This window comes from Haplochromis burtoni, unplaced genomic scaffold, assembly GCF_018398535.1.
Source record: "Haplochromis burtoni strain Fernald_Lab_line unplaced genomic scaffold, NCSU_Asbu1 Contig_112, whole genome shotgun sequence".
NCBI lineage: Eukaryota > Metazoa > Chordata > Actinopteri > Cichliformes > Cichlidae > Haplochromis > Haplochromis burtoni.
Window position 1 is genome coordinate 1,413,060 of NW_024582473.1, and position 24,980 is coordinate 1,438,039.

The window sequence follows — 24,980 nt, forward strand, 5'->3', positions numbered from 1 at the left end:
ATGTTTAATTTGAATCTAATAAAGTTTAATAAATGTCTGGAACAGGAACAGTGTATAAAAATATAAAAATAAGACAGAATAGCCATTTAATCCATTCTGATCTCATGAATATGTGAACACTATCTAAAAATGACAAAATAATCCATACAGCATTAGCCACTATTTTATATATGCTCACAGACAGCAATGGTCCTGTGATGGACAAAAGCTGCCTTGTTATAATAATGTCCTTTTGCTCACTGACATCAATAATAGCCCTCACTCTATCAAACCAAGGAGATAAAAGCTGGATGTTGTGACTGTGTAACACTTTGTCTTCTCAGATAGTGGTGACCTTTTCTTGTAATTATGAGATTAAGCATGAGGCCTCGCTTTCCTATTTTTGCCAGCAGTGAATGTAGTGCTATAGTGTACACCCTGACACATTACACATCAGTCTGTGGATGTGCTGTTATAATTATCTCTGCAGCTCTGTGACCAGGAGCTTTGGGATCTTTGCTTGAGTGCTGTCTACAGCTTTATAGCCTCCATGTTGTTCTTGTTGATGAATTTAGGATTAATTTAAGAATATCTGCCTTTAAAGTCTTTGATGCACAATAAAGAAGATCTCAGATTTGATCCTCACAGCTGGCAGACAGTGTGTCCTGTCCAAGTGTCCTTGAGTAAAATATTGAATGCTTGATTTTGCTTGATAGACATTAAGGAGCTCTGTGTTAGCATGCAGCACGGGCTAGCAGCAATGTAGCAGCTGTACCGCTTGTCTTAGTATGTGCAATAAGCAAAGTTTACCCCATGTAGGCTGCTTTGTGCTATTACATACTTGGTGCCATTTTACATTATACATCAATCACTTAAGCTGTGGAATAAATTATAAAGCTAGTCAAATAGCTTTTCTACTTATATGAATTATAGTTGGACTATACTGACAAGGAAGATATGGTTAGCTAGCTAGCTGTAATTTAGCTGTGATACAGGACTCTGGTGATGGTTGGTTGGTAATAGTGGCTGATGAAGTAAAAAAAAAAAGAAAATGGACTGCTAAGTTACCTGATCAGCCCTGAGTCACACCAAGGAAAACAGTGGGCTGGAGACCACCGCACAACCGTACACAGTGAACTTGCAACTATTTCAAAAGTTGCTTCAAAGATGGCGACCAAGATGGTAACCAGTCGCAGTCAACCGCGTCTTCAAAGCGACTTCATACGTCAAGATGGCAATAAAACATCAATAATAAACTGCAGCAAACTGGTGAAAATGGTGAATCATCTACATAAACAGATTGCATAAGTTGCCTCCCACAAGGCAATCCAGAGCTTCCTGGTCTTCTGAAAACATTCTGCACTATTTTTAATCTAGTGTGACTGAGCCATTAAGACAGTGTTTTGCTTCATGAAATCTGTCAGTGCATATGATGTTTGTTGTATGGAGCTGATTAGGACTGGACTTCATTTCCAAGCTACTTTTAGCTAATGAGGTGGTTGCTCTAGGTCAGGGGTGTCAAACTCCAGGCCTCGAGAGCCGGTGTCTTGCAGGTTTTATATGTCACCCTGGGTCAACACACCTGAATCACATGATTAGTTCATTACCAGGCTTCTGGAGAACTTCAACACATATTAAGGAAGTAATTTGGCCATTTAAATCAGCTGTGTTGTGTCAAGGACACATCTAAAACCTGCAGGACACCGGCTCTCGAGGCCTGGAGTTCGACACCTGTGCTCTAGGTCTTTCCAGTCTTGTGATTATAGCTTGACATTTGCTGTATAGATATGAGATTGATGTAAATGTAAAAGGAAGGAGTTTTTATCAGAATCTTGAAGATTTTCCTTAGAAGGAACAGCTCAAATGACTGCAGTAAATGAACAGTGGCCTCAAAGTTGACTCTGTGTAAATTTAAATAAAATCAGAAAACTGACTGCTCCACTTCTGGTATTTTTTTGTTTCATCATGCTGCAAATTCTTTGAAATGTGTGACAGGATGGGGCTGCGGGCAGATCCGTTAAGAACCTGTTTGCAACTCCTTCCAGCAGTCTAACCCATGTCACAAAGCTCAGATCACTTCAAACTGGTTCAATCAACATGAGTTCACTCAAATGCCCTCCAAAGTCACAAGATCTCAATTCAATACAGCAAACAGGAGATTTGCATCATGAACGCAGTGTGATGCCATCAGTTCAATATGGGCCTAAATCTCTGAAGAAAGCAAAAGGTGATCCAACCCAGTACACGGAGAGTGTACCTAATAAAGTGTCTGGTGAGTGTATATTGTTGAACATTTTGTTTGCGTAATCTTTTAATTGTAGTGAACTCCTCTCAGGCTTCACTTTGACAGATTGTTTCTAAATATTTGAGATCTCGGGTTTTGTGGAAACTCTTATTGGTGTGCACTTAACTGTGTGATGGTGGTGGAAGTGTTAAATTCCAAATACGTGAAATGCACAAGCATAATAAAACATGTCAAAGCAGCAGTAGTGTCTTTTTTTCCATTTGAAATTTCAGTTTTTATTTATTCAGGTTAAATTAGTAGTAATGATAACATGGCCAGCGTCAGGTTAAATCCCCGTACAGGGACGTTAATAACTGAGCTCCCCTGAACAACAGGTACCTCCACAAACACGCAGCGATTCTACTGTAGCTTCCAGAAGTCCATCAGTGAGTCCACCAGGCACGCCTGCAATCCTGCCATAACAGCAGGAGGTCAGAGTCTGTGCAGGACAGCTTTCCTTAAACTCCCTGCTGAAATTAGGACAACAGCAATGAAACGTTCAGCAGCATCGCCCCTGGAGGAGAACTCTGTACATTTGCCTCCAATAAAGGGGGGTGGGGGGGGTCAGGCCTCTCACTGGTGCTCCATCATGAATCACAGAAAATTAATACATAAAGAATAAACATACTGTAGCTGGATTAGTTACACATCACACATGACCAGTAATTTATATAAATAATGTACCATAACACTGATTGACCATGAATGCAGAGCAACACAAAGATGTGCTTGACTGATTCTTAATCCACTAACGTGTGAATATTAGTGGATTAATTGCAGTCGGCATTAATTATCTTGTGCTGTTAAACCAAGTGAGGGAGGTTAGTTTCCTTAAAGTGCCACAGACACGATGTCTTCAATTTTCATGTTTAATGAGACTGTTTATTGTCCACTGCACTTTGTGGCATATTTCTCTCACTCATGTATCCGCTCAGTTTGAATATTTTCAATGAAGAGTGGAAAACACCCAGAACACGAACTCAAACATCAAAAACAGAACATCCATAAAAGAAGGACTTCGCAGTTTAAATAAGACTAGGTGTATTCTAGGAAATTTAGTGAAAAGACCAAAAGGATGCTTTCTTCCACACGTAACGGCCTCCTAAACATGAAGCGAAAGTGTGACTGTTTGCCCCACGGTAGCTGTTTTAGTTTGAAAACTCCAGAACGAGCCTCACTGACCACAGCCGAAAAAAAGGAAGCCAATGGCAAAGATCCAAAAACTGCATTACTAATGGCCACTTGAGCCACGCTCTAAATGCACCGCCAGTATGGCCAGTTACAGAGAACAAGCTTTGGTTTCTATAGCAGGTGAAATTTTTTTTTATTCACCTGATTGGATTTTAACTTATGGGTGCTGCAGCTGTGTCTTCAAAAACACCACAAACTTTTAGCAGCTAATACTCGGGCTTCAATATGTGAAGACTAAAGCCAATGAATGACATCACCGTGGCCATGTCCATCATTTATGTACAGCCAATGCGCCAGAAAAGCTACCAATCCCACCAACGGCTGCTTCAAAACAGGAAGTGTTGATGCATCATCTATCAGTTTATTCGCTTCGAAAAGAAAAAAAAAAGAAAAAAAAATAGAGCCATTCATCAGCAGTTGGGCTTTCTTAAAAATCTATTTTTTTAAAGTATTCATTGCTTTTTTGTTCATGTTGATTAAATTCTGTGTTAACAAATGGCTTTTCAATGACAATCATCCATCTCCCAGAGTGTACATCCTTTTCAAAATAAAAGACATTCAAGTTACAGAAAACAGAGAAAAGCAGGAAATACTGATTTTTTTCCCCATCTCATTTAAATTATCACTCTTAGTATTTTCAGATTGAGGAACTGCTGCACTTGGCTCCCAGTCAAGCACATCTCTGGTAATGTAAATGCTTCACTCAGACTTTTGCGAGCACGGAGCTACAGGCCTCAACCAGACACGCTCACTTGGTTTAACTGCATTAAATATCAAAATAACATTTAGACAGAAACATTAAACAGAAACAAGTTTAATAAAAACACTTAAATGCTTTCACACTTCCGCATGCCTGGAAGAACAACTAACGTCTTCTCTTCACTGTCCTTCATGGCGATACCAAAGGGAGTTGCATGACGGCAGCAGAATGTATGGCCCTTCGGTCGGAGACGAGACAGGCTCACAGTGGGACAAACTTTATGCGTTTCCTCACATTAAATGCGGCGCAGATGAACAGTTCTTGTAGTGAATATGCTGTAACGGAGCACAGTCTGTAAAGGGTGGGGAAAAACGCGGAGGCGACAGGGGAGGAAGTCTACAGTCCAGCTACCAAATCACACTGAGATTTTCTACTTCTGCATTTGGTCAATGTCCTCCAGGGATTCAAACATCCGGGCCTGGACGAGACACGAAGATGCAGACTGGCGCCATGTTATAAATCCAGGAGAGGCAGTGAACCAAGTGCTCAGCTGAAGATGAAAGCCTACAGGATGGTGCAGAGGAGAGGGGTGGAGTGTTGGTACTGGGAGCAGTCTGACCCTTCTGCTGGACTTGGAGATGGAGCGGGAGACGTGGGGCTCTGTCTCTCAGCCCTCCATCCCAAAGTCCTCTGTGAACTTCTTGACTTTGAGAAGGTCTTCGGTGTTAACTGTGGGGCGGGTGGTGGACAGAGAGCGCAGCATGTCCGACTGCAAAGTAGGGACACGGACACACACGGACACACACACACAGTTCATTATTGTTATTTCATTACTGTTATACTGCATATTTAAATACTGTATATCACTGTGAGGTCCTTTCAATCCAACAGAAGCTTTCTTTATGCAGAAAAACTGTCCAACATATCCTTTATCCCTTGTCTGCACACAGCCTAATCATCTCAGCCTCACCTCTCCAACTTTGTCTCCAAACTGCTCAATGAGCCGTCCTTATGATATTACTGGTTAATAGTAATATTACTCATTAATAATCCCAATGAAAATCTTAGTATCTTAATCTCCACCGCCTCCACCTTAGCCTCATCTTGAAACCAAACATCACAGGAGGTCTTATCTTATAAACCTTCCTTCAGCAGTTTTACATATATAATGAATCTGGCTGATAATCTATGTCATTGTTGTTCATTGGTGGTGGAAAGGAAGATGGTAATATGTCAGTTTAAAAGAAAATCAAAGCTGCTGTTAGTGAAACAACAGATTTTCCTTCACGTTCCTGCATCTTACCATGCAGACTATGGGCTCCAGTAGCTTATCACTAGGCACGTCCATCCAGGTCATCTCTATAGCCCCAGGATCGCCAGGGGAACATGGCGTCAAGAGGTCATCCACCATCACCTGGTTGTTGCTTCGGGATGGACCGCGGACCTGCAGGAGTAAGGGGGAAAAAAGCTCCTGTGCAGCACCGATTAATCGCACCAAACACTGCAGCCTCCACGTGAAGGCTTCATCGAACCCCGCTGAGTCTATGGGCGATCTTTGAGACATTAGTAACTCAATCTCAACTACATACTAAACACAATAACTTAATTAAATTCATGTTAAACTGGTTAGTTTGCAGTATTCTGATAACATTTACAGTAACGGAGTCTGTTAGACTGCTGCAGGCCTGAGTCATGATGCTCTTTAATAGTAATATACTGTCTAGTAGCTGAAAAGCAGCTCTAATTCCTCAACATCTGCTTACATACCATGGACAGATTTGACTAAAACCTGAGAGTCAGCAGAAGCACAGGGCAGCTGATCACAGGTACTGGAGCTCACAGGCTTGGTTTTTTGGGGTGATTTCTTTTACAAACAAGCTTAAAACAGCTAATTTTTAACAGAGGATGAACTGAACTTTAATCAAGACTTATAAGACCTTATAAGTCCAGGTAACAGGGCCCCTTTCAATAGTTCATTTATATCACAAAGATCCAAGATTGAAGATTTCACAGGTTTCTTTCTCTTACCTTTTTGAAATGTGTGGCAGATTGGACCTTCCTAACGGGCTGCATGAGAGCATCCCGGACGATGATGCTGATGTCGGCACCGGAGTAGCCTTCTGTTTTGCGGGCGAGCTGCCGCAGGTCGGCCTCGCTCAGGCTGTGCGGCGTGTTGCCCAGATGGAGGCGAAACATTTGAGCCCGAGCCGGCTCCTCTGGCAGAGGGATGTAGATACGCTTCTCAAATCTGACGCACAACAAAAATAACAAGCCCGTCTTACGGATCCTCCTCAACACACGTACACTTAAACAGCACACAAGAAAAGGTATAACAAAGCAAAGCGTAGCTCTAAAATCAACTCGTTACTATTAAAGTTTAGAGGAAGTGAAGCAGAGTCGGATACTGGGTTCACTGGCTGTAGATTGACCGCTTTTCCTTATTTCTGCCATAAATCCCACTCCACTGGTCGATGCTTAAATTAAACACGACCAAAGTTTTAAATAATCAGTCTATGTAGCTCAGACTTCAGGATTATATATAGAATTAGTTTTAGACATTTTTTATATGCTTGGCTCGATATGATATCATCAAGAATGGATATCCCTAATAAGGTCTCAGGCACGCAAATAGCAGCCAGTCAGATGAATAATAACCAAAGTTGGCTTAAAATGTGGGTAGCCTTATAGACACAGGAGCTAAAATGTTTTATTTCAGGCAGATGATAATTCGATGGGCTGTTCCAAGGCGAGTATATCGAGCTCTGAATCCTACAAAGCTCGTTTAGTGGAGTTCAAGAGCCGCGTCTCTGATTTCTTTAATAATTCTATAATACACTTTGTATTACATATGCTTCTAACTGGGTATACATTTAAGATTATGCTTCCACAAGACACCGAGTGGATTACAAGTTTAAGATGTTATTAATCAGCTGTGGATTTCAGTGCCACTTCTTACAGGAGCTGTCTTCTTTTTGCATTCCCAGCACTATTCACCAAAAACGCAAGCCTGTACAGATCTGACAGAAAAGCTGATAGCTGCTGGGAACTCTTTAACTCTATTTCCCAAGAGGAGGCAGATTTTTATACTGCCTGCCCTGCTCAGTGAGGTGAGAGCTGTCGATCAGAGCGATCTTTCACTCTGTTCAGTAACAATTACAGAAGGAACTACTTCCTGTTTGAAGCCACATCCTTCTCGTTTCAAGTGAAACTTTTCTTTTTTCCACATTTTAATTTAACATTGAATTCAGCTTTTGTGCTTAAATGGAGGCAAAATGTAGCTGCTGATGAACGTGTTGTTGGGTACTGCTGGTTTCTCCAAGTGGCCATCTAAATAAGCTGAACTATCCCCCAGCAGCTTGTGTTTGTAATGTGCCCATGGTAACATAACAACATGATGAGCCTCAGCCAACGTCTTCTAACAGATCTCACACACAGTGCACTGTTTCCAAAGCACAGACTTTTTTTCATAATTGTTCATCTAGCCGAGGTAATGCGCACTTATTTTGAAAATTCAGTCGCTGTCAACGAGCAAGCTCTGGCCCTTCCTGTTTTCCCTGTGGGCAGGTCTCCTGAAATCTTTTCTTCATTTAACACTTTATATAAACACCTCATGGAGGTTGGTCTCTACTCTTTGCTGGATGATCTGTAGGGGCTTTTCTTTACTATAGAAAAGATCCTGTCATCACCCATGTCTGTGGTTTTCCAGGTCTTCCCATGTGCTTCCATGTGTGTTTTCCTCAGTATGTACAAAATAGTTAGCCACTCACGATCTTAATAATATCCATACCAAATTATTTTTCTGTATTAACAGCCACAGCACACTTGAAATCACTTCCTGACCAAAGTGTTAAAGTACAGATGCAACACTTCAGTGGTCAATGCAATATGATGGGTTAACCCCTCAACTTAGAATTGAATGTTTGCACTTGAAGCTTAAAGCATTTAGCAGTAACCCAAGTATGTTTTGATACAAAGGTAAAAAGACAATGATGCCACTGTCCAAAAATATCTGGAGCCAACATTAAATTCTAAACGTCATAGAGAACAACTCACAAGAAGTTTGGACAATGTTTTACATGGTCAGCATTCAAAATGAGAGCTGGAGCTCAGGTGTGTGTCCACACAAATGCTTTGTTAACAGCCGAGTAGTTTAAAGGAGGAGAAAAAACGACATCAGACTGTGACACCATGGTCAGCAGTCAAAAAGCAGTATGAATCTTAACATTAACATGCGTTTAGACAAACAGATTAGAAAATCACTTTCTGAAATATTCCCCAAATGCAGGAGGATTTAATAAGAATTTAGATTTCAGATTCATCCTAAAACAACAACACTTCAAGCCCTGTGGTTTCTCCATTTGGGTTCAAACTAACAGCATCAGAATCTACCCGTGTTCAAAGGTTTGTGTTTTCTTAACACACCAGAATTAGAAGTAACATGACCAGTGTTGGGACTAACGCGTTATTAAGTAACGCGTTACAGTAACTACGTTATTACTGTGGTAACGAGCACGGTAACTAGTTATTATGCCAAAATCAGGAACGCGTTAATCGTTACTGGGATTTAGATAGGCTCGTTATTTGTTACTTCGTGTGGTGGCTATCACGGAGCTTCCACAGATTCAGTAACATTAGCAAGTGGTGGAGGCCAGCAGGTGGATGAGGGAAAGGGAGGCAGGAGGAGGAGAGACCCGAAGCGGCCGCTGGTCCGAGAGTGTCAGGTGAACTGAACTTCAGGTAAGAAGTTATGACCTGCAGTCTATCTGGGTCAGATATAAACCAAGTTTAGGTGGAGTTTATTTTCGTTACGCTGACTTTTTTGTTACCCAACACTGAACATGACAGAATTACCATTGTGATGAATAATAACAGTGCAGTAAAAGTACATTTTTTGGAATAAAAAGCCCCACAGAATATAAACAAAACAAACACACACACACACAAACATCTGAGATGACCTCTGACCTTCTGCGGATGGCGGCGTCCAGCACCCAGGGGATGTTGGTGGCTCCGAGCACCAGAATGCCATCATTGTTGTTTCCGACACCTACAAAAGCAGAGTGTCAATCTACACAAGCACTTCTTTTGAAACTCTGGAAAACTCTCTTAACCGACTGTAGCAGGAATAACGGTCAGTGTAATTTATTTATACAATATAAACAATGATGAGCTACTGATGCCACACAATAAAATTGTTTATATTCTGTGGAATGAATACCGTACTAACAAGAAAAGTTATGAAAACAGAACATGCCTGACATCACCACAGATCGTTCAACCTAAAGACAAATAAGCGACAAATAACTAAGTCTTCAACTGAGAAATGTGTTGAAAACAATCAGAAAACTGTTTAAAAGGACATCCAGAAAATCACCAAACATTTGTGTTTTTTAGAAGTTCCTCTTGTGGTGCAGAGCAAGCACAGTGAAGTTCTGTGGTTTCGTATGGTTCTATGAACTCTGAAAAGGCTGCTGTGGTCTTAAGGTCCCTTATTTCAATCCATCATGGTGATGTGATCCAGGTTCCACAAAGTGTTAACAAGACTTGCACATTCAGTCTGACACAGATGTGAGGCTGAGAAAAGCCCCTCTTTGCTCACATCATCAATCTGACTTGAAACACTGCAGGCGCCATGTTTTTCCAAATGGCTGTGCCTCAAGTTTCAACAATATTATTTAATACTGCATATTCTTCACACTTCATATATCCGATAGCACTCGTGTGACTCACCCTGCATCTGGACCAGAAACTCTGTCTTGATGCGGCGGGCAGCCTCGCTTTCATTCTCGTTCCTCGAGCCGCACAGAGAGTCCACCTCGTCGATGAAGATGATTGAAGGTTTGTGCTGGCGAGCTAGATCAAACAGGTTTTTCACCAGCCTGAGAGAGACGGGCAGAGACGGAGTAAATATGTCTGAGGGATAGCCATATTAGACCATTAGTTTTTTATTACTAAGAAATCGATTTAGTCTTTGAAGTAACAAATGTTGTAATTATTGCTCATCACCTTTATGCAATTTAAGATGAGACCTTTAAAGATTAAAATTCCAAAATACTCAGTTATCAAAGTTGTTTTTTTTCCAGTATTTCTACTTGCTAAATCACATATCAATCTGTTTATTAAAAATATTCTTACAAAACTGTTTCAGCTTTATAAGTTCAGGTTTCTACTCTGGTACAGTTGTATATTTATGGAGCTGTTTAATTGATATTCTGCTAGGATAACAAAACAGCTGTCCCCAAGGCTGTGAGGAACTTTAGAAGCATTTCTGATATTTCCTTTTTACCTCGCTTAAACAAGTGTACAATACTAAAAATTAGAAACACTCCTGACTCAGAGAGATGCTGAAAAACTAGTTCATCCATTTTCCCTCTCCAATATTGTACGGCCTTTACATGACAATTTCTAGCACGTTGAGATGAGAGTTGTTGTGAATTGTAAATTACACTGAATTGAAATGACGCATTGAAAACATACTTCTCACTCTCTCCCAGCCACTTCGACATGAGGTCTGAGGAGGAGACAGAGAAGAAGGTGGAGTTGTTGGCCTCGGTGGCCACCGCCTTGGCCAGGTATGACTTTCCTGTTCCCGGAGGACCGAAGAGCAGGATGCCTCTCCATGGGGTCCGTTTGCCTGAGAAACAAAAGACACAGAAGAAAAGTTTGTCTTTAAAGTAGTGTTGATATCAGTATATGACTGCTTACTGGGTTTAAACAGAATGAAGAGACTTGAGACCTACAGTACCTGTGAAAAGGTGAGGAAATTTGATGGGCAGGATGACTGCTTCCTTCAAAGCTTCCTTAGCTCCTTCCAGCCCAGCAACATCATTCCACCTCACATTGGGTTTCTCCATTACAATAGCACCTACACACACAAAAAACAGTAATGATGACACACCTACTGGGATGCAATTAATAGACACGGCTGTTTGATTATGACAAAACCAAAGAAAATTGTAAGAAATAATATCATAAATAAATATTTAGCTCCACATGATGGGGTTAAATCCCCCCCAAGGCCACTCACCCATAAGCTGCTCCTGCAGTTTTTTCTTCTCAGGGTTTTCACCCTCACTGTCACTGTCACTCCTAGAACACGGAACATAAAAATCCAATAAAGCCTAAAATGTTGTTGTTTTTTTTTACATTTAAACATACAAAAAAAAAAAAGGACATCATACTTGTCATTGCTCTGTGCTTCTTTGACAGGCTTCTTGCCCTGTTTGTCTTTATTCTTCAGATAGTCCTTCAGTTTCTCTGCTCTGTCCAGGTACTGCATACATTTTGCTCGTATACTCTCCTTCGCCTTGTCGCTGTGGGCCTCATCTGGAGTAAGAGAAGATGTTGCCATCAGCAAGGTGTATGCAAAACACAAAGAGCTCAGCTACCTGTCAAGATAAGATACTTACATTTTATGGCATGTAGGAAATATTCCACAGCATGCTGGTACAGGCGCAGAGCCTCCTCATAATTTTTCGCCTTGTCCTCCTCTGTGGCTTTAGTGACAAGATCAATGGCTTTCTGTAGCAGATGCAGAGATATAATGTTAAACCATGGAGTCAAAAACAGGCAATAAACACATGTCATAAACACAGTTTTGTTTTCACTGTGTATATTATACCTGGGCCATCTGCTTAATAGCTTTAAATGCACCTGCTATCATTGATATGCACACAATACACAGCTGTACCTTTCTGTTAGTTCAAGCTCAACAGCCTTTGGTTCCCGAGGGAATGCTTCACTACCATTACTAACTTTAAAATAGTTCTTTCATCTCAGTCCTGACAAAACCAAGGCTCTTGTGTCCGGCCCTGACTGATTCGCCGAGGAAGTCAGCCAGTCAGCCTGCTCGCTGATAATATCAAATCATCTGCCAAGAACCTTAGCATCATTCGTTATTACTTAGTATATTTAAATCTCACATTTCAAAGCTCGCCCAGCTTTCTTTCATTAAAGAAACATTGCAAACATGAAACCATTTTTTTTTCCCACCCAATCATCCAGAACTTTTAGTACACACTGTAACTGTCTCCCACTTATTTTTGCATCCCTTCACTGGCTTCCAGTGAAATTCAAAATTGTATTAATAGCATAAAGTCCTACATGGCTTAGCTCTCGCATAAACATGGAGAGCTACTGAGAATTTACAACATCTTTAAGTATCTCAGATCATCTAATCACGCTCTTAACTGTTAAAAACAGAGGTGCCCAGGTTTTCAGGTTACACCTAAACTCTGGAACAGCATTTCTCAGTAATTCAGGTCAGCTGAACCTGTGGTTTGTTTTATAGGATTACTGAGAACTTTATATAAGTTACTTTAAAAAAAGAAACGAAAAGCAAAGAAAAGAAAAACAATCTTTCTCCTATTATTTTTGGCTATAGGTTTACATCTGATGTATGTATAAAAGTTGCGTATATATATTTCGATAAATGCAAGACCATGTGCTGGAACATATTCACTTGTGTTTAATGTCTGGTTTTATTTAAACTGTGAAACACTTTGTAACTCTATTTATTTAAAAGTGATAAACAAAAGTTGTTATTATTATTAAAACAAAGAACAAGCTATTCCTTAAGACAAATATTCACTGTGCTGCTTATAAAGCCAGTCGTCAGACTAAAATAGTCCCCCCAAAACAGCAACGCTTTGTTTTCTGTCCTTTTAACTGAGCGAGCAGGGCCATACAGGCCGGCTAACGGTGACAGCAGATACCGTTAGAAACACCCTACAGGCGAGGCACAGCCAGTAGTACCCGCAACAAAGCCTATCGTTTCTATAATATGTAATCTAGACGACATATTTATTGTAACACCAAACCAAGGCAATCTTACTATCGGCTGTTTTGTTAGCAATTTAGCTTGCAGTACATCCAGCCACCTTAGGGTTTAAGAGCTAACCGTTATTTTGTATGAAGGTAGCCGACAGGCTGGAAACTGTGTTTTGAATTAGAATCTTTCTTTAATCGTTCAGTGGAAAAAAATAAATTATCTACCAAATGGCTCGAAGAGTCTTCGTAGCTTCCAGAAAATTCTTCCGCACGCAACCCAGTGTATTCAGAGTTGTAAAAAACCCCGCTTTTTGCTCCAATTATACACAAATCAAAGGCTAGCTCTGTGACCAAACTGAAGCGGGCTAACGTTAGCCAGCTAACAACAGCCTACCTGTAATGTTGACGTTGTCATTTCATCTCACTTTAATGTGACACGCGCAGATTTCTGTCCTCTGTTCCTCCGCAAAGGTGGACACCTGAAGAAGTGATGTCTTTACCAGCCCTGTTCTGTACGAGGACTGCACGCTCCTGTCATGACAAAACAAAACAGTGGCTAATGCGGCGGCTAGCAAAGATGACAGCTCGACCCAACAAGACGTCAACCAACAGGGGCAGTGTTGCCAACTCCTCAGTAAGGAAAATCGCTATTGGTTGTCCTAGAAGTCGCTAAATGACGTCATCGCCTAATTTGCATAATTGGTCATGCTAATCTAATCGTAACCTATGTTGTTGGAGAGAGAAATAACATCGTGGAAGAGACATAAAGTGAGTAAAAAACGTCCTAAATGCATTTAGAGTTTATTTAGAACTACAAATTAAATTTCTTTTAGCAATTATTGTTTTTTTTTAATGTCACAATTCCAACCCTGCTCCTTTACCCGGTTTTGGACCGGCAAAAGTGACCCAAATTAGGCACTCTGGTGGAGTTATTTTGGCTACGTTCACATTGCAGGTCTTAATGCTCAATTCCGATTTTTTTGATCAAATCCGATTTTTTTGTCTGCTTGTTCCCACTATAAATAAAATGCGACAGCAAACGCGCTCTAGTGTGAACGCTCAAAGCGGCCCGCATGCGCAAAAGAAGACGTCACACACAACGAACTCCGTTTATACCCAGAGCAAACAATATTGTTTGACTGATGACCGTTAATATAAAGACTTCCGACTTTACGTTTCCCAATTTTTACATAATAATGTAAATAACCTAATAATTATCCTTATTGCTGTTTTAGAGGAGCGGTGCTTTAAAGGATAGTTGCAGATTTCTGTCAGAATCTGCAGATTATACAGAACAAATAAAATGTTCACGTTTCTCCAACGTTGTCTTCCCAACAGTTTCACTGACATCTGGCCAGGAAGCGTTCGCGATGTCTTCTCCGGCGCTGATAATTGGCGTCTGTCTTGTGTCAGTGACGTAAAAGACGGATTTAATGCGACATGACCGTTCACACAGCAGTCGCTTTCTGAAACATCGGATATGTATCGGATTCAGTACCACATACGAAAGTGACCCAGATCGGATGTGAAAATATCGGATTTGTGGCGTTCACACTGTCATACCATGATCGGATATGGGTCGCATAGGGTAAAAAAAAATCGGATTTGATGCGCTTTCGCCTGCAGTGTGAACGTAGCCTTTGTGTGTGTGTGTTTATAAGTAGTTTTAAACCTTGTGATCCACAAAACAGCATAAGAGTAAAAGAAGAACTGGCTGCGTTACAGCACCCGCTGCTTGTTGATAGTAAAAGTGATACGCGCTTTCACGTCGTTTTTTAGCAACTTTTTTTTTTTTTTTTAAGTCGCTGAGGGGTCTGAAAACTCGCTAAATATAGCGACAAAGTCGCTAAGTTGGCAACACTGAACAGGGGAGCTCATACGTGACAGCTTCCGGCGAAGACTTCCAAAGGGCCGTGGCGTAAAAAAAAAAAAAAAAATCAGCAAACATGTAGTCACCACATGAATTATTAATAATACACCAAGGTTATTATATTCTCAGAATTACATTTATATATAAATGTAATATTTTTCCGAGACTATAGAGACCATTTAACTTGGAAAACAACTTCCGATTTTGTAGCTAAACTAATAAACTTGACAAACTTCAGGGACCTTAGCAAATGTTCAATGGCCTGCAACTACTGCCACCTAGCGGCCACAGCCACAAGCCTTTCTTTAAAGGCAGGAGTAGTTGGAGAAACACTGCGCTCATGTGAAATCAAGTATTTGGGAACGTTGTAGAGTACCCAACTGAACCATGCGAGAAAAAAAAATTATGGGATAGTTAAATTATGTTTGTGTGTGTTTTAATCTGTACATATATTGTGACTGTATTATATAAACCCAGAACACAGCAATATAAAATTGGATTTTGAGTGTAATGTTCACTCACACTCTGATGGATGCATCAGGGGCAACTCGGGCTTCAGTGTCTTACCCAAAGATGCTTTTCAGCAAGCAGCCTGGAGGAGTCGGGAATCGATGCACCGGCCTTCAGTTGATCTTCCACCTGCTCCACAGTCATCCCTGACAGACGCACCAAATTATGACCCCCACCAAAAATCTTCCTGACGCTTTTCCTCCACAAACACGTTGAAAGATCTATGGGTACTTCTTTGAGCAGCAATTTTGAAAAATTATAAATAACACATAAATAATAAATAAATGATAAAAGAAAAAAAGTATTGAAAAAAGTACTAAAAGTAATCAGTAACTGTCCAAAAGTCCAGCCAGTCAATGTAATTGTGCCATTCAGACTAACCTGCCACTAATATCTGGATGTCTAGTCAAAGTTCACTAGAATGGAAACAAAAAAAATGTTTATAGCGTGTTTAGTATTAAAAAGGTTCAGTTATCATAAACACAAAGATGCTCTGGTTCATCTGACTGAGCTGTGGGCCACAAGTCACACAGAAAACCACTGAAAAACAACACCTTGGTTTCTGTAACTTACAACAGTTTTATTGGTAGGTATGTACATTTGAGATTACTACATTGTTATCATACATTGTATACCATCTCTTGGAAGGAAATCTAAAATACTTTGCATATGACAGGTTGTCGCAGCAGCATTTATCCTCGCGACTTTTCAGTTTCATGATTGTGTTGGACGCAAGCTGCCACAGATAATACCTTTGGTTCCACAAACCCCTTCTTTGAAGCGTTGCATAGACAGAACAGCCACGATTTGAGAACAAAGAGAGGAAGGAGATAAAAGGTGTACATTCACAGGTTTAAAAGGGGTTTGACAGGTTAGTGCATCGAGCTCAGAGAGGAACAGGACGGCCTCGTAGCTTCTTAAACTTCACATAATCAGATCAGGTTAGAGCAGTTAGTGACAAGAAAGCGTGGTGTAAAAGCGTATCCCTTTCACTACTGCTTCAAATGTTGCAGAAACTGACTTCATGCCAGGCTGAGCATAGCTCAAACTGTGACGTTTTAAGGGAAGCAAAGCTAACTTCTGCTGTAATACAGCTAACATTAACTGTAGCTTGAAAAGGCTTAAATCGCTAAACAGGAAGTGAGTGTACTGTGATGAATTTTCACATTCATTAAAAGAAAAAAAAAAAAGAAAAAAAAAAAAAGCATCACAAGGACACGATGTCCCAAATGGGACAGAGGTCATTCAGGCGGGTGACTGTGCTCCGTATCAGAGAACCGGGGTTATCTTGTTTTCCTATGTTGCAGTCAGTGCGCACAATGCCACATTGTGTTCTTTTGGACCTCAGACAGAGGCTCTACTGAAGGGTAACTTTAGCTACATGAATAAGCTGACAGTGATTAAAATGTGTTTATTACAGTCACGTTGAACTCATTAACCAGCCAACGCAGGCAAAATGAACTGAAGGGGGAAGAATGGTCAACTTGCATATATTGGAAAAAAAATAAAAGTGTGGTTCAGTCAGTTAAATATCACGTGCATCACATTGTGTCTGTCAGCACACTGACTACATGAACACCAACACTGCTGCGAGTGACCAATACGACTTACAAGCGCTCATCATTTCTCAACATTTAACACAATTTTAGCACATCGGAGGGATGAACAAGAATGAATGGCTGGCATTCTTTTTCCCTGTGCTAACTTTGCATTATAATCAGTATTGTTGATGTTAAAGGGAACACCTGCTGCTCTTTTCCAACTCGATATTTTTATTCTGGGACTCCACAAGAGTAGCTCTGCTTGATTTACAGTTTAAAAAAAGATAATTTATCTACTAGACCCTCAGATGAGCCTTGATCTGCTTTAAATGGGTAATTTTAGCCACAGGCCCTTAAAAGACACCACCACCCTTTCAGTAAAGGCTAACTTTATTCTGATTGGTTGATTTCTGAAAGGTTGCTGGGGGGGGGGGGAGCTTAAGTTTGAGAATCATAACTCTCAATCAAATCTAATCTGGAAAAAAAAAAAAAGAGTGGGGAGGACAAACATCTGCAGCAGGTTATAGCAGAAGGTTTCTGTTAGGTGAATATCAAACTAGAGCTTTTTACATGTGTACATATACTCTTTTCTTAACCTTGCATCCTGTTTTTTTTTTTTTTGTTCCTTGAACTCAACCCATGAGTGAGTGAAAATGAAATTTAAATGTGGTCACCACATGTGCACCTGGCTGCTTAACACGAAGTCTGTCAGTCTGATAAACTGAAAATATCGAAATGACGTTTGTCGGCTTTGTTGGTCTTTGGCAGCAGAGTCACAATATTTGTTAAATGAAGAAACTGTTTTTACAGAATGAGTCATTAAGCTGGCTGATTATTTCAAGCAAACAAGGAAGCTGAGGAAGGATTGACACTTTCTATTCTTGGACCCATCATTTCCTCTGTGCTCATTAACTTGACCAAACAGAGTGCAGTACTTTTAGTTTAAAGGCCGGTCCATGAAAATATTGTCGGGCATAAACCGGTCCGTGGCGCAAAAAAGGTTGGGGACCGCTGTGCTAGAGGACAAATAAAGAGCTGGAAGCGAGCGTAACAGGTCCACCTAATATGAGAGACTTTTTTTTAACTTCTGTTAAGGTTTAATACTTTTCACTTTGGGTGCTTAAAATGAGAAAAATTCACTGTAGAACTTGTTGGGTAAACTCGGCCATTCATGGTACTCCAGAGGAACACTGATCTTTGAACATTCAATCACCCAGAAATAAGATAATACAACTTTCCTGAATCTGTTTTTTGTTTTTGTTTTAGGAGGTGAGGCAGTTTTAACATTCACTGTCAGTTCACTGTCAGCTCACTGTCATGTGACGCTCCTGTTAAAAGGTATTTGACCACACAAATGCTGATGTGGGCATGGCAACCAGAGAGGTGTAATCACAAGCGAAGCAGAATGAGATGAGACGATGTGGTAGTGTAGGTGTCTGAGTCGCGGGTGGGGGAGGTAACGCACGGTCATGTCATATATAATCGTCTAATACAGAGTCCAACATCAGGAAGTCATGCTTTCAGGAGATACACACTAAAAAATCGTAACATTGTTTACACTATAAGAGTAATACTATTGCTTGTGCATGTCTGAAGCGTAAAATTCTCTTATTGTGTGAATTTAAAAAAAAGGGAACACTATAAAGAGTGTCTCTGACTACAAGTAACAAGGCACAGTTGGTGATCCTGATTACAACAGTAGTTTGGGATAATGTGCTAAAACTATGAGGCACACTATCAAGCCAACGGCAGCGTGCAGCGAGGAAAGACACACTCGTCCGCAGAAATCTTTCACGCGCACAACCTCCGCTCGGGTAACTGCATCGCGACTCTAAAGCAGCGTCTCCCTCTCACAAAGACAAACACGCACGCTTTAAAAAGAGCCCAAAATACACCGGAAGGCTGTCGTGGAATGATAGGCAGAGTAAAAACTGCGAGCGTTTACCAATCTGCGCTCGGTCAGTTAAAAAAGCCTTCCTTTAGTTCGATGCACTTCACTAACACGTTTCTTAGAGCGCACAGGTACTGCAATCTCATAAGCACATCGGCTGCATCAACATCTCATCGGATATTTATAATGAAATATATTTAAAAAGAAAAAGCCCCACAATCACGTGGAATGTTATGAGATTGTTAACTGCTATATATATGTACACACTTTTTGTTTTCTGTGAAAACAGTCTCCCTTCACCTCGTGACTTAAAACAAAGTGCCCCTTCCTTGTACCTCGCCTCGCAACGCAGCTGACCACAAGGGGCCGAGGAGAAGCTGGAAGAGAAGGCACATTTTTGAGACAATCAGACAAAGCACCTCCTTGGGTTAAGGTTCCCCCTGCAGCACCACGCCAGGCCTGACTTCAGCTGTGAGCGGACAAGTTGGAAAAACGAACAAGATATTAAAAAGAAATGAAAACGAGAAAGAAAAAAGAATCCTCTCATCCACGCTGTCAGCATTTGGCGGGCTTCACGTCAGAAGACCCATGCGAGTGAGTTTGGCTGACAGGAAGGAGTGCAGGACGAACACCACTGGCTTTGGACCCGAGTGGAGATCAAACACCTGTAGGGTGGAGGGAGGGAGGAAGTTAGAGAAAGGAAAGGAGGATGAAGGAGAAGAAAAGAAAAATTCAAGATATCCAAGATATTCCATTATTCAAATGCAGATTATTGTTTTATTTGTTCCTCAACACTTTTATGGAAAATGGAAAATATTCCAGCTTTAATGAAATGGGCTGAATAGAAACAGTTTTCCAGTTTAAAAAAAACCCAAACATTTTAGTATTTTACTGTCACTGACCAGAAATATCTTTATTCCTGTTCTACAGATCCCTGACAGGTTGCATTTTACCTTAATTTTATTTCATATTATTTAATTTTACTGATCTTTATTTGCACTTTGACTTGCCTTCTGTGGATGGAAATGTAATTTCTTAATCTAAGGAATATAGTCCACAATAAATAAATAAATAAATAAAATCATAATCACAATATGTTACAACCAGTGACAGTATCTCAAAAAGTCTGACATCATAATACAATTGAAAAACAGAATTAACGGCACACTATCCACTACTGCATACTGTGTGGCACAGCTGGAACAGCTATGTGGTGGAGGTTCTTTAGGCATACCAGCTCTCTCAGGCTAGTTGGTAGACGGAAAACTAAAATATGCAAGTGAGCTTCCGGTCAGTTTGACTGCTGTAACGTAAATTACTGTTTGTAATGCACGGGTAAGTGAGCTTTCACATCTTTATGATAAATGAACTGTAATTATTCATGTACCATTAGCTTCAGTTCGCCTTCTTGTTGACATTCTTTTCTCTTTTTTCCCCATAATGAAAAACTCAACATGATTTCGGCTGGTTTAGCGTTTCAACACGCAGACGGTAAAAAAAAACATTGATGGAGATTCTGTGTTGAAAAAATGAAGCCAGTCCTAAACCTGCATTCTACCTGAAAGCCACCAGATGGCGATAGCAGGGGCTGCAAACACACTTTCAACCCTACTGAAGTCTACGGAAAACAGCAATTTTGCTGAGGACTTTATGGACTCAGTCACGTGCTTTGGGTCATTTTTTTAAACTATTAAATTCAGTTATTTAAATATTGGTCAAACGTTGGCTAACCACTTGTGATAGACAAGTCATTGGTTGGACCGGCCCGCCTTGTCACCACTGTTCCCTCTAAGCTGAGCGCGTGAGCAATCGTGCACTGCTGACACAGTCTTACTTTAATTCCAATTCAGGCTGGACTTTTTTTTTGTGCGCAGCGCAGATTTTCTGTGTGGGGAGACTGTGTCAGCACTCAGCGCGCTCAGCTTAGAGGAAACAGTGCCTGTCACAATCAAAACAGCAGAAATGTTGTGGATTTAAAACAGACTTCAGAAACTAACCGGAGACGACATGGCAGCTACGACCATCTCTTATATACACACATGGTATATTTGGTACATAAATATTTCAGCATGACGCAAAAGTTTTAATAAAACTGAGATTTAGGAATATTTTTGACATTCTTAGGTTTAAAAAGATTTTCCACTCACAATACATTCATAAACTGACAAGTTGCTTTACTACAATTTACCATTTCTCCCTCTGGACCTCCGAAGTCAAGGTACAGGTTGCGTATTCCATCGTCGGCAGACACTTTAAGCTTCTCGTAGGGGTATCTGTACAGCACAGCCCCCCCGCTCGGGTCGGCTGGCTCCCTCGTCACAGTGAAGCCTTTTTCATAGTGTAGAGTCAGCCTAACTTCCTGTCTGTTCAATGTGCAACCTAGCGGAGAGGGCGACAGGGGAAAGAGCTCAAGAAAAACTAGTGCACAGGTGAGTCACAGGGAGAAATGTAACAGTGCCGATGTGCAGAGGCTGGTTCTGGAAAACGTTGGGCTGAAACTAAAATGTTTTTCACTCTATTATTACTTTACCAGTTTCTCAATTATGTGAAGTTTTCTAAAACTAAACAGTTCTATGTTCAAATGAAATTTTTTCATTAAACTTTTCAAAACACAACAAATCAAAAAGTTTAATGCAGTAAAATATTTAAGGAAAACACAAAGAGTGATAAACAACTGAAACTGATTTTTTTACACATAAATGAACATCAAGCTTTTGTATCAAACAGAGTATGAATTCAGATTTATTATTGTAACAAATCCACTCTTACAATAACAGTGCTGATTAACAGTTGCAGTCCAAAGACAAGTTTGTGTTTTATATAAAAATCCAGGCAGCCTGCCGCAACGTGACCGTGAGGTCATCTGATCTGAAAGCATTTCCATGCGCATTACTGTAACCCAAATGTTTCTGCACAACTGTGTGTTTGTGTAGCAGCGGGACAGGGAAGGAGAATAGGAAAAAAAAAAGGCTGAGGCTTTCCAGTGCTGTTCCGGCAGCCAACTATTGTTCTGCACAGAGTGGAAACATTCCCCTTTGCTGCCTCCCATTTCTGCCTTTCCTACACAGAGCTGCTCTTTCTGAGCGATGGCACACTGTTGTGAGTCAGCTGCTGTCAGAAGCTTCCTGTCACAGTCCAAAGTACACAGGCCTATAGACAGGAAATATTTTATCTCTTTATTCTACTGCTCTTCTTCAAGTGGCATAGACGGTTTAGTTCACTGACTAATATTTCTTGATTTCCACTTAACATTTACTTGGAAGGAGGTAAAGGTGAACCCACATCCTCTGGTTCAAGGTCTGCTTACAACACGCCTCTGCTAACATGTGTGTACCAACACAGAGCACACACATCGAAACACGTACACATGCCACAGTGACGTAATCCACTGTGTTTGTACAGAATAATAAAGTGCCTCCTGTGGGCACAAAACCATCAACCTATTGTAAACTTGGAATAAGATACACTGTCAGATTTACACACAGATCGGACACTTGGGTCACCTGGGTCTTTTCACGTGTGTTGTGAATAAATGTTCTTTTTTTGGTACTGGTTTTATTTTGTTGTATTTATCCGCGAGACGGTCCGTGAAAATATTGTCGGACATAAACCGCTCCGTAGCACAAAAAATGTTAGCGACTGCTGGTCTGGACCACACTACTAAGTTTTGCTCTTTCAAATGAGCCACATTGCTCAAAGGGGCACAATTGTTGTTTCTCATTTTGTTTTTGTACTCAGGAAAAATGCTGCTGTGTTCAGGCACCAAATACTAAAGAATAAGTCAAAATAGCAAAGAGAAATTAAAAATGCATGCCATGAAAGAGTTCGGGTTTTAGGAGGTTAAGAATGCAGAGGTTTTGGTCCATATGACATGACTGTGTCACGACAGCATGACATGTGGAGGTCACGATCCAGTTGATCAGTAGTTTCTCTCCCTCTTCTCCAGTCTGATGCTCAGTTTGAGCTTCAGCAGGTCTTGGCCATATCCACATGTCAAACAGCTGTGATGTACACTTGTACCTAACAAAGTGGCCTATGATTTTTTTTATAACCATTTAGGCTGACCGTGCGGTAAATGAATCAGAAAGCCAAACTAATTTTATATTATCAATAGAGTATTTTCAAGAGACTATTGTGATTGTATTATATCGCCTGTTACAGCAGTGCGTCACCTGTTATTCATCAGCCATTGCTGCTAGCAGAGTTAGCATTTAAAGCTGCAGATACTGCTAGCACACCTGACCTCAGATACCCCTGTCAGTACTTTATCGTGTGGTAGTCTCTTTCTGCTACATGCTAAGATGGTGGCTGCAGGTTCACACTTATCTTAATGCCAGTTATGACGACACATTTAGGTTTCCAGGAAGCACTTAATTCAGCTGCACCTGAAACTGTGAGCTAATTATTTAAAATAGCAAGTGGATGTTAAGAAAAACAAAACAGGCAATCATTCAGAGCCTAAAACTGTTATGCTCACAGTTGGTGTGGGCCACAGCTTGTGAGTTTTGCTTGATGTGTTTTCAGCTTTGCTCATGATCTCCAAACTAAAGACTATAAATGACACCCACTCACCAATGGAGACTTCTTTGATGATCTCAGCGGCGGTGTGCGTCCCCTGCACGAGGGCTCGCGTCCATGATGACAGATCCCAGTGGGTCTCCACTCGGAAGATGTGGGACTCGATGCCCCGGCCCGTTCCAGTCCGAGTGGCAAACACCAGGTCTGAACCCTGGGCGGGAGAACTGCGGGCGCTGCCTGAGTGAACCAGTCTGGGGAGACATGACGATACAGGCAAAGAGAACGTTATTGAAGGAAGAAAGACAGAGGAGGGTTCATTTTACTTCCCCATAACCCAAACTACATATTTAACGATTCTCCAACTCATCCCTGTGCTATATACTTCTTCTTCTGGTCAACATGTGGAAACCACAATATCTGTAATGTTGCAAGAGCATGCAAAAATCTTCAGCTTGTCTCCCAACATGTCAGGCCTGTGTTTGTCCGTTTAACCCAACTAAATGCAGCATTAACGTCATTACGTTGCAGTTCTTGATTATAAAGAAAAAAGGCACAATGTATTCTGCTGTAATCGCAATCAAAGATAATTCTGCTTTCTTCCAACCGGCCGTTCTTCCAGTTAACATATCTATGATGTTTTTGTGGGTCACTGCCCCCTCCCATCGGTAGAGATTTGGAAAAGATTAGTTGCTGCTGTTGAGAGGAGTTCCTTTGATGCCGGCAACTAGAAATTTCCAGGTACTTACCACAAAAATTACAGCTCGTCAGCAGTTCCAGGAAAGTTTCTTTTGACACTCAGCTGATCTGCTGTTGAATATTTACTCACGCCCAGGCTCAAAGGCCAACAGTTCTCATTTTTAGCAAAAGCAGAAACATCTGCACAATGAAAGTGAAAATGAAACCCACTTTGCGAATACAAATGTAATAACAAACAGAATGTAAGGACCTTTAACCTCCTAAGACCCGAAGTCTTTCACGGCATGCACTTTCAATTTCTCTTTGCTATTTGGGCTGATTAGGACCTGATGAAGGTAAAAACCTGATTTTACCTGATTTTTGTTTTTAACCTGATTTTTGTTTCTAAAAAAAATAAAAAATCCACACATGAGGACATTCGTTTTAAATTTCGATAAAACAGTGGCAGTATAATATCCTCGTAAGTGGACATCAGGCCGTTGTAGAGCAAAATTTGGTGCTTTGGTCTAGACAACCCAAAATGTGATGTCCACATATGTGGACGCCAGGTCCTCGGAGGTTAAATATCATAAATGTTTCTGTTCAGCAGCCAGACTCTTTTCAAAAACAATTTTTTTTTAACCAATTTTACCAAAATCGTATGATAGCAAAAGTTTATTTATTATATATAATACATTACAGAGCATATATATACTTATTACTGTCAATGGCATAAAGCTCTTTTTAAGGATTTAAGACTTTTAAAAACCTGAAACATCTGATGAAATATGACAAAGAAAAAAATGTCACAAAACTAAAAATCTGAAAGCAGAGCTGTCAGTAAAGATGTGAATAAAGACTGCTGGTGTGTTTACCTGGTGGCGAGCAGCGGGTGTGTGAGCACAGGCATGGACCAGGACTCTCGGCTCCACGGCACCGATTCAAATAGCAGGATGTCCTTCTCAGTCAGCGCCATGACCACTGGTCTAAACTGCTGGCGTCCACCTTCTAGCTGGACCTGAAGAAGAACGTTGAGTACTGCTTAAGAAACC

General features: G+C 40.7%; 2 protein-coding genes and 1 long non-coding RNA gene across 3 annotated transcripts in view; 1 reads left to right on the forward strand and 2 right to left on the reverse strand.

Moving 5' to 3' along the window:
* Positions 1–1,389: 1,389 nt before the first annotated feature.
* LOC121814978 lies at positions 1,390–2,462 on the forward strand. The gene is made up of 2 exons (XR_006054700.1): positions 1,390–1,487; positions 1,695–2,462. It is a non-coding gene; the product is annotated as an uncharacterized LOC121814978 (long non-coding RNA).
* A 1,790-nt stretch (positions 2,463–4,252) lies between these two features.
* vps4a (vacuolar protein sorting 4 homolog A) lies at positions 4,253–13,566 on the reverse strand. The gene is made up of 11 exons (XM_005928399.3): positions 13,318–13,566; positions 11,564–11,675; positions 11,336–11,480; positions 11,182–11,243; positions 10,900–11,019; positions 10,632–10,788; positions 9,885–10,033; positions 9,120–9,201; positions 6,183–6,402; positions 5,458–5,598; positions 4,253–4,923 (listed from the first exon to the last, which is right to left on the reverse strand). Exons 1-11 carry the CDS (start codon positions 13,336–13,338, stop codon positions 4,822–4,824), a joined length of 1,311 nt encoding a protein of 436 aa, XP_005928461.1. The 5' UTR covers positions 13,339–13,566; the 3' UTR covers positions 4,253–4,821.
* A 2,296-nt stretch (positions 13,567–15,862) lies between these two features.
* sntb2 (syntrophin, beta 2) overlaps positions 15,863–24,980 on the reverse strand; it is a 32,740-nt gene continuing 23,622 nt past the window's right edge. Inside the window, exons 4-7 of the mRNA XM_005928400.3 lie at positions 24,804–24,946; positions 23,308–23,504; positions 20,924–21,114; positions 15,863–19,400 (exon numbers count right to left, since the gene is read on the reverse strand). Of these exons, the coding sequence (XP_005928462.1) occupies positions 19,308–19,400; positions 20,924–21,114; positions 23,308–23,504; positions 24,804–24,946 (624 nt within the window). The 3' untranslated portion in view covers positions 15,863–19,307. The remainder of the gene's footprint in view (positions 19,401–20,923; positions 21,115–23,307; positions 23,505–24,803; positions 24,947–24,980) is intronic.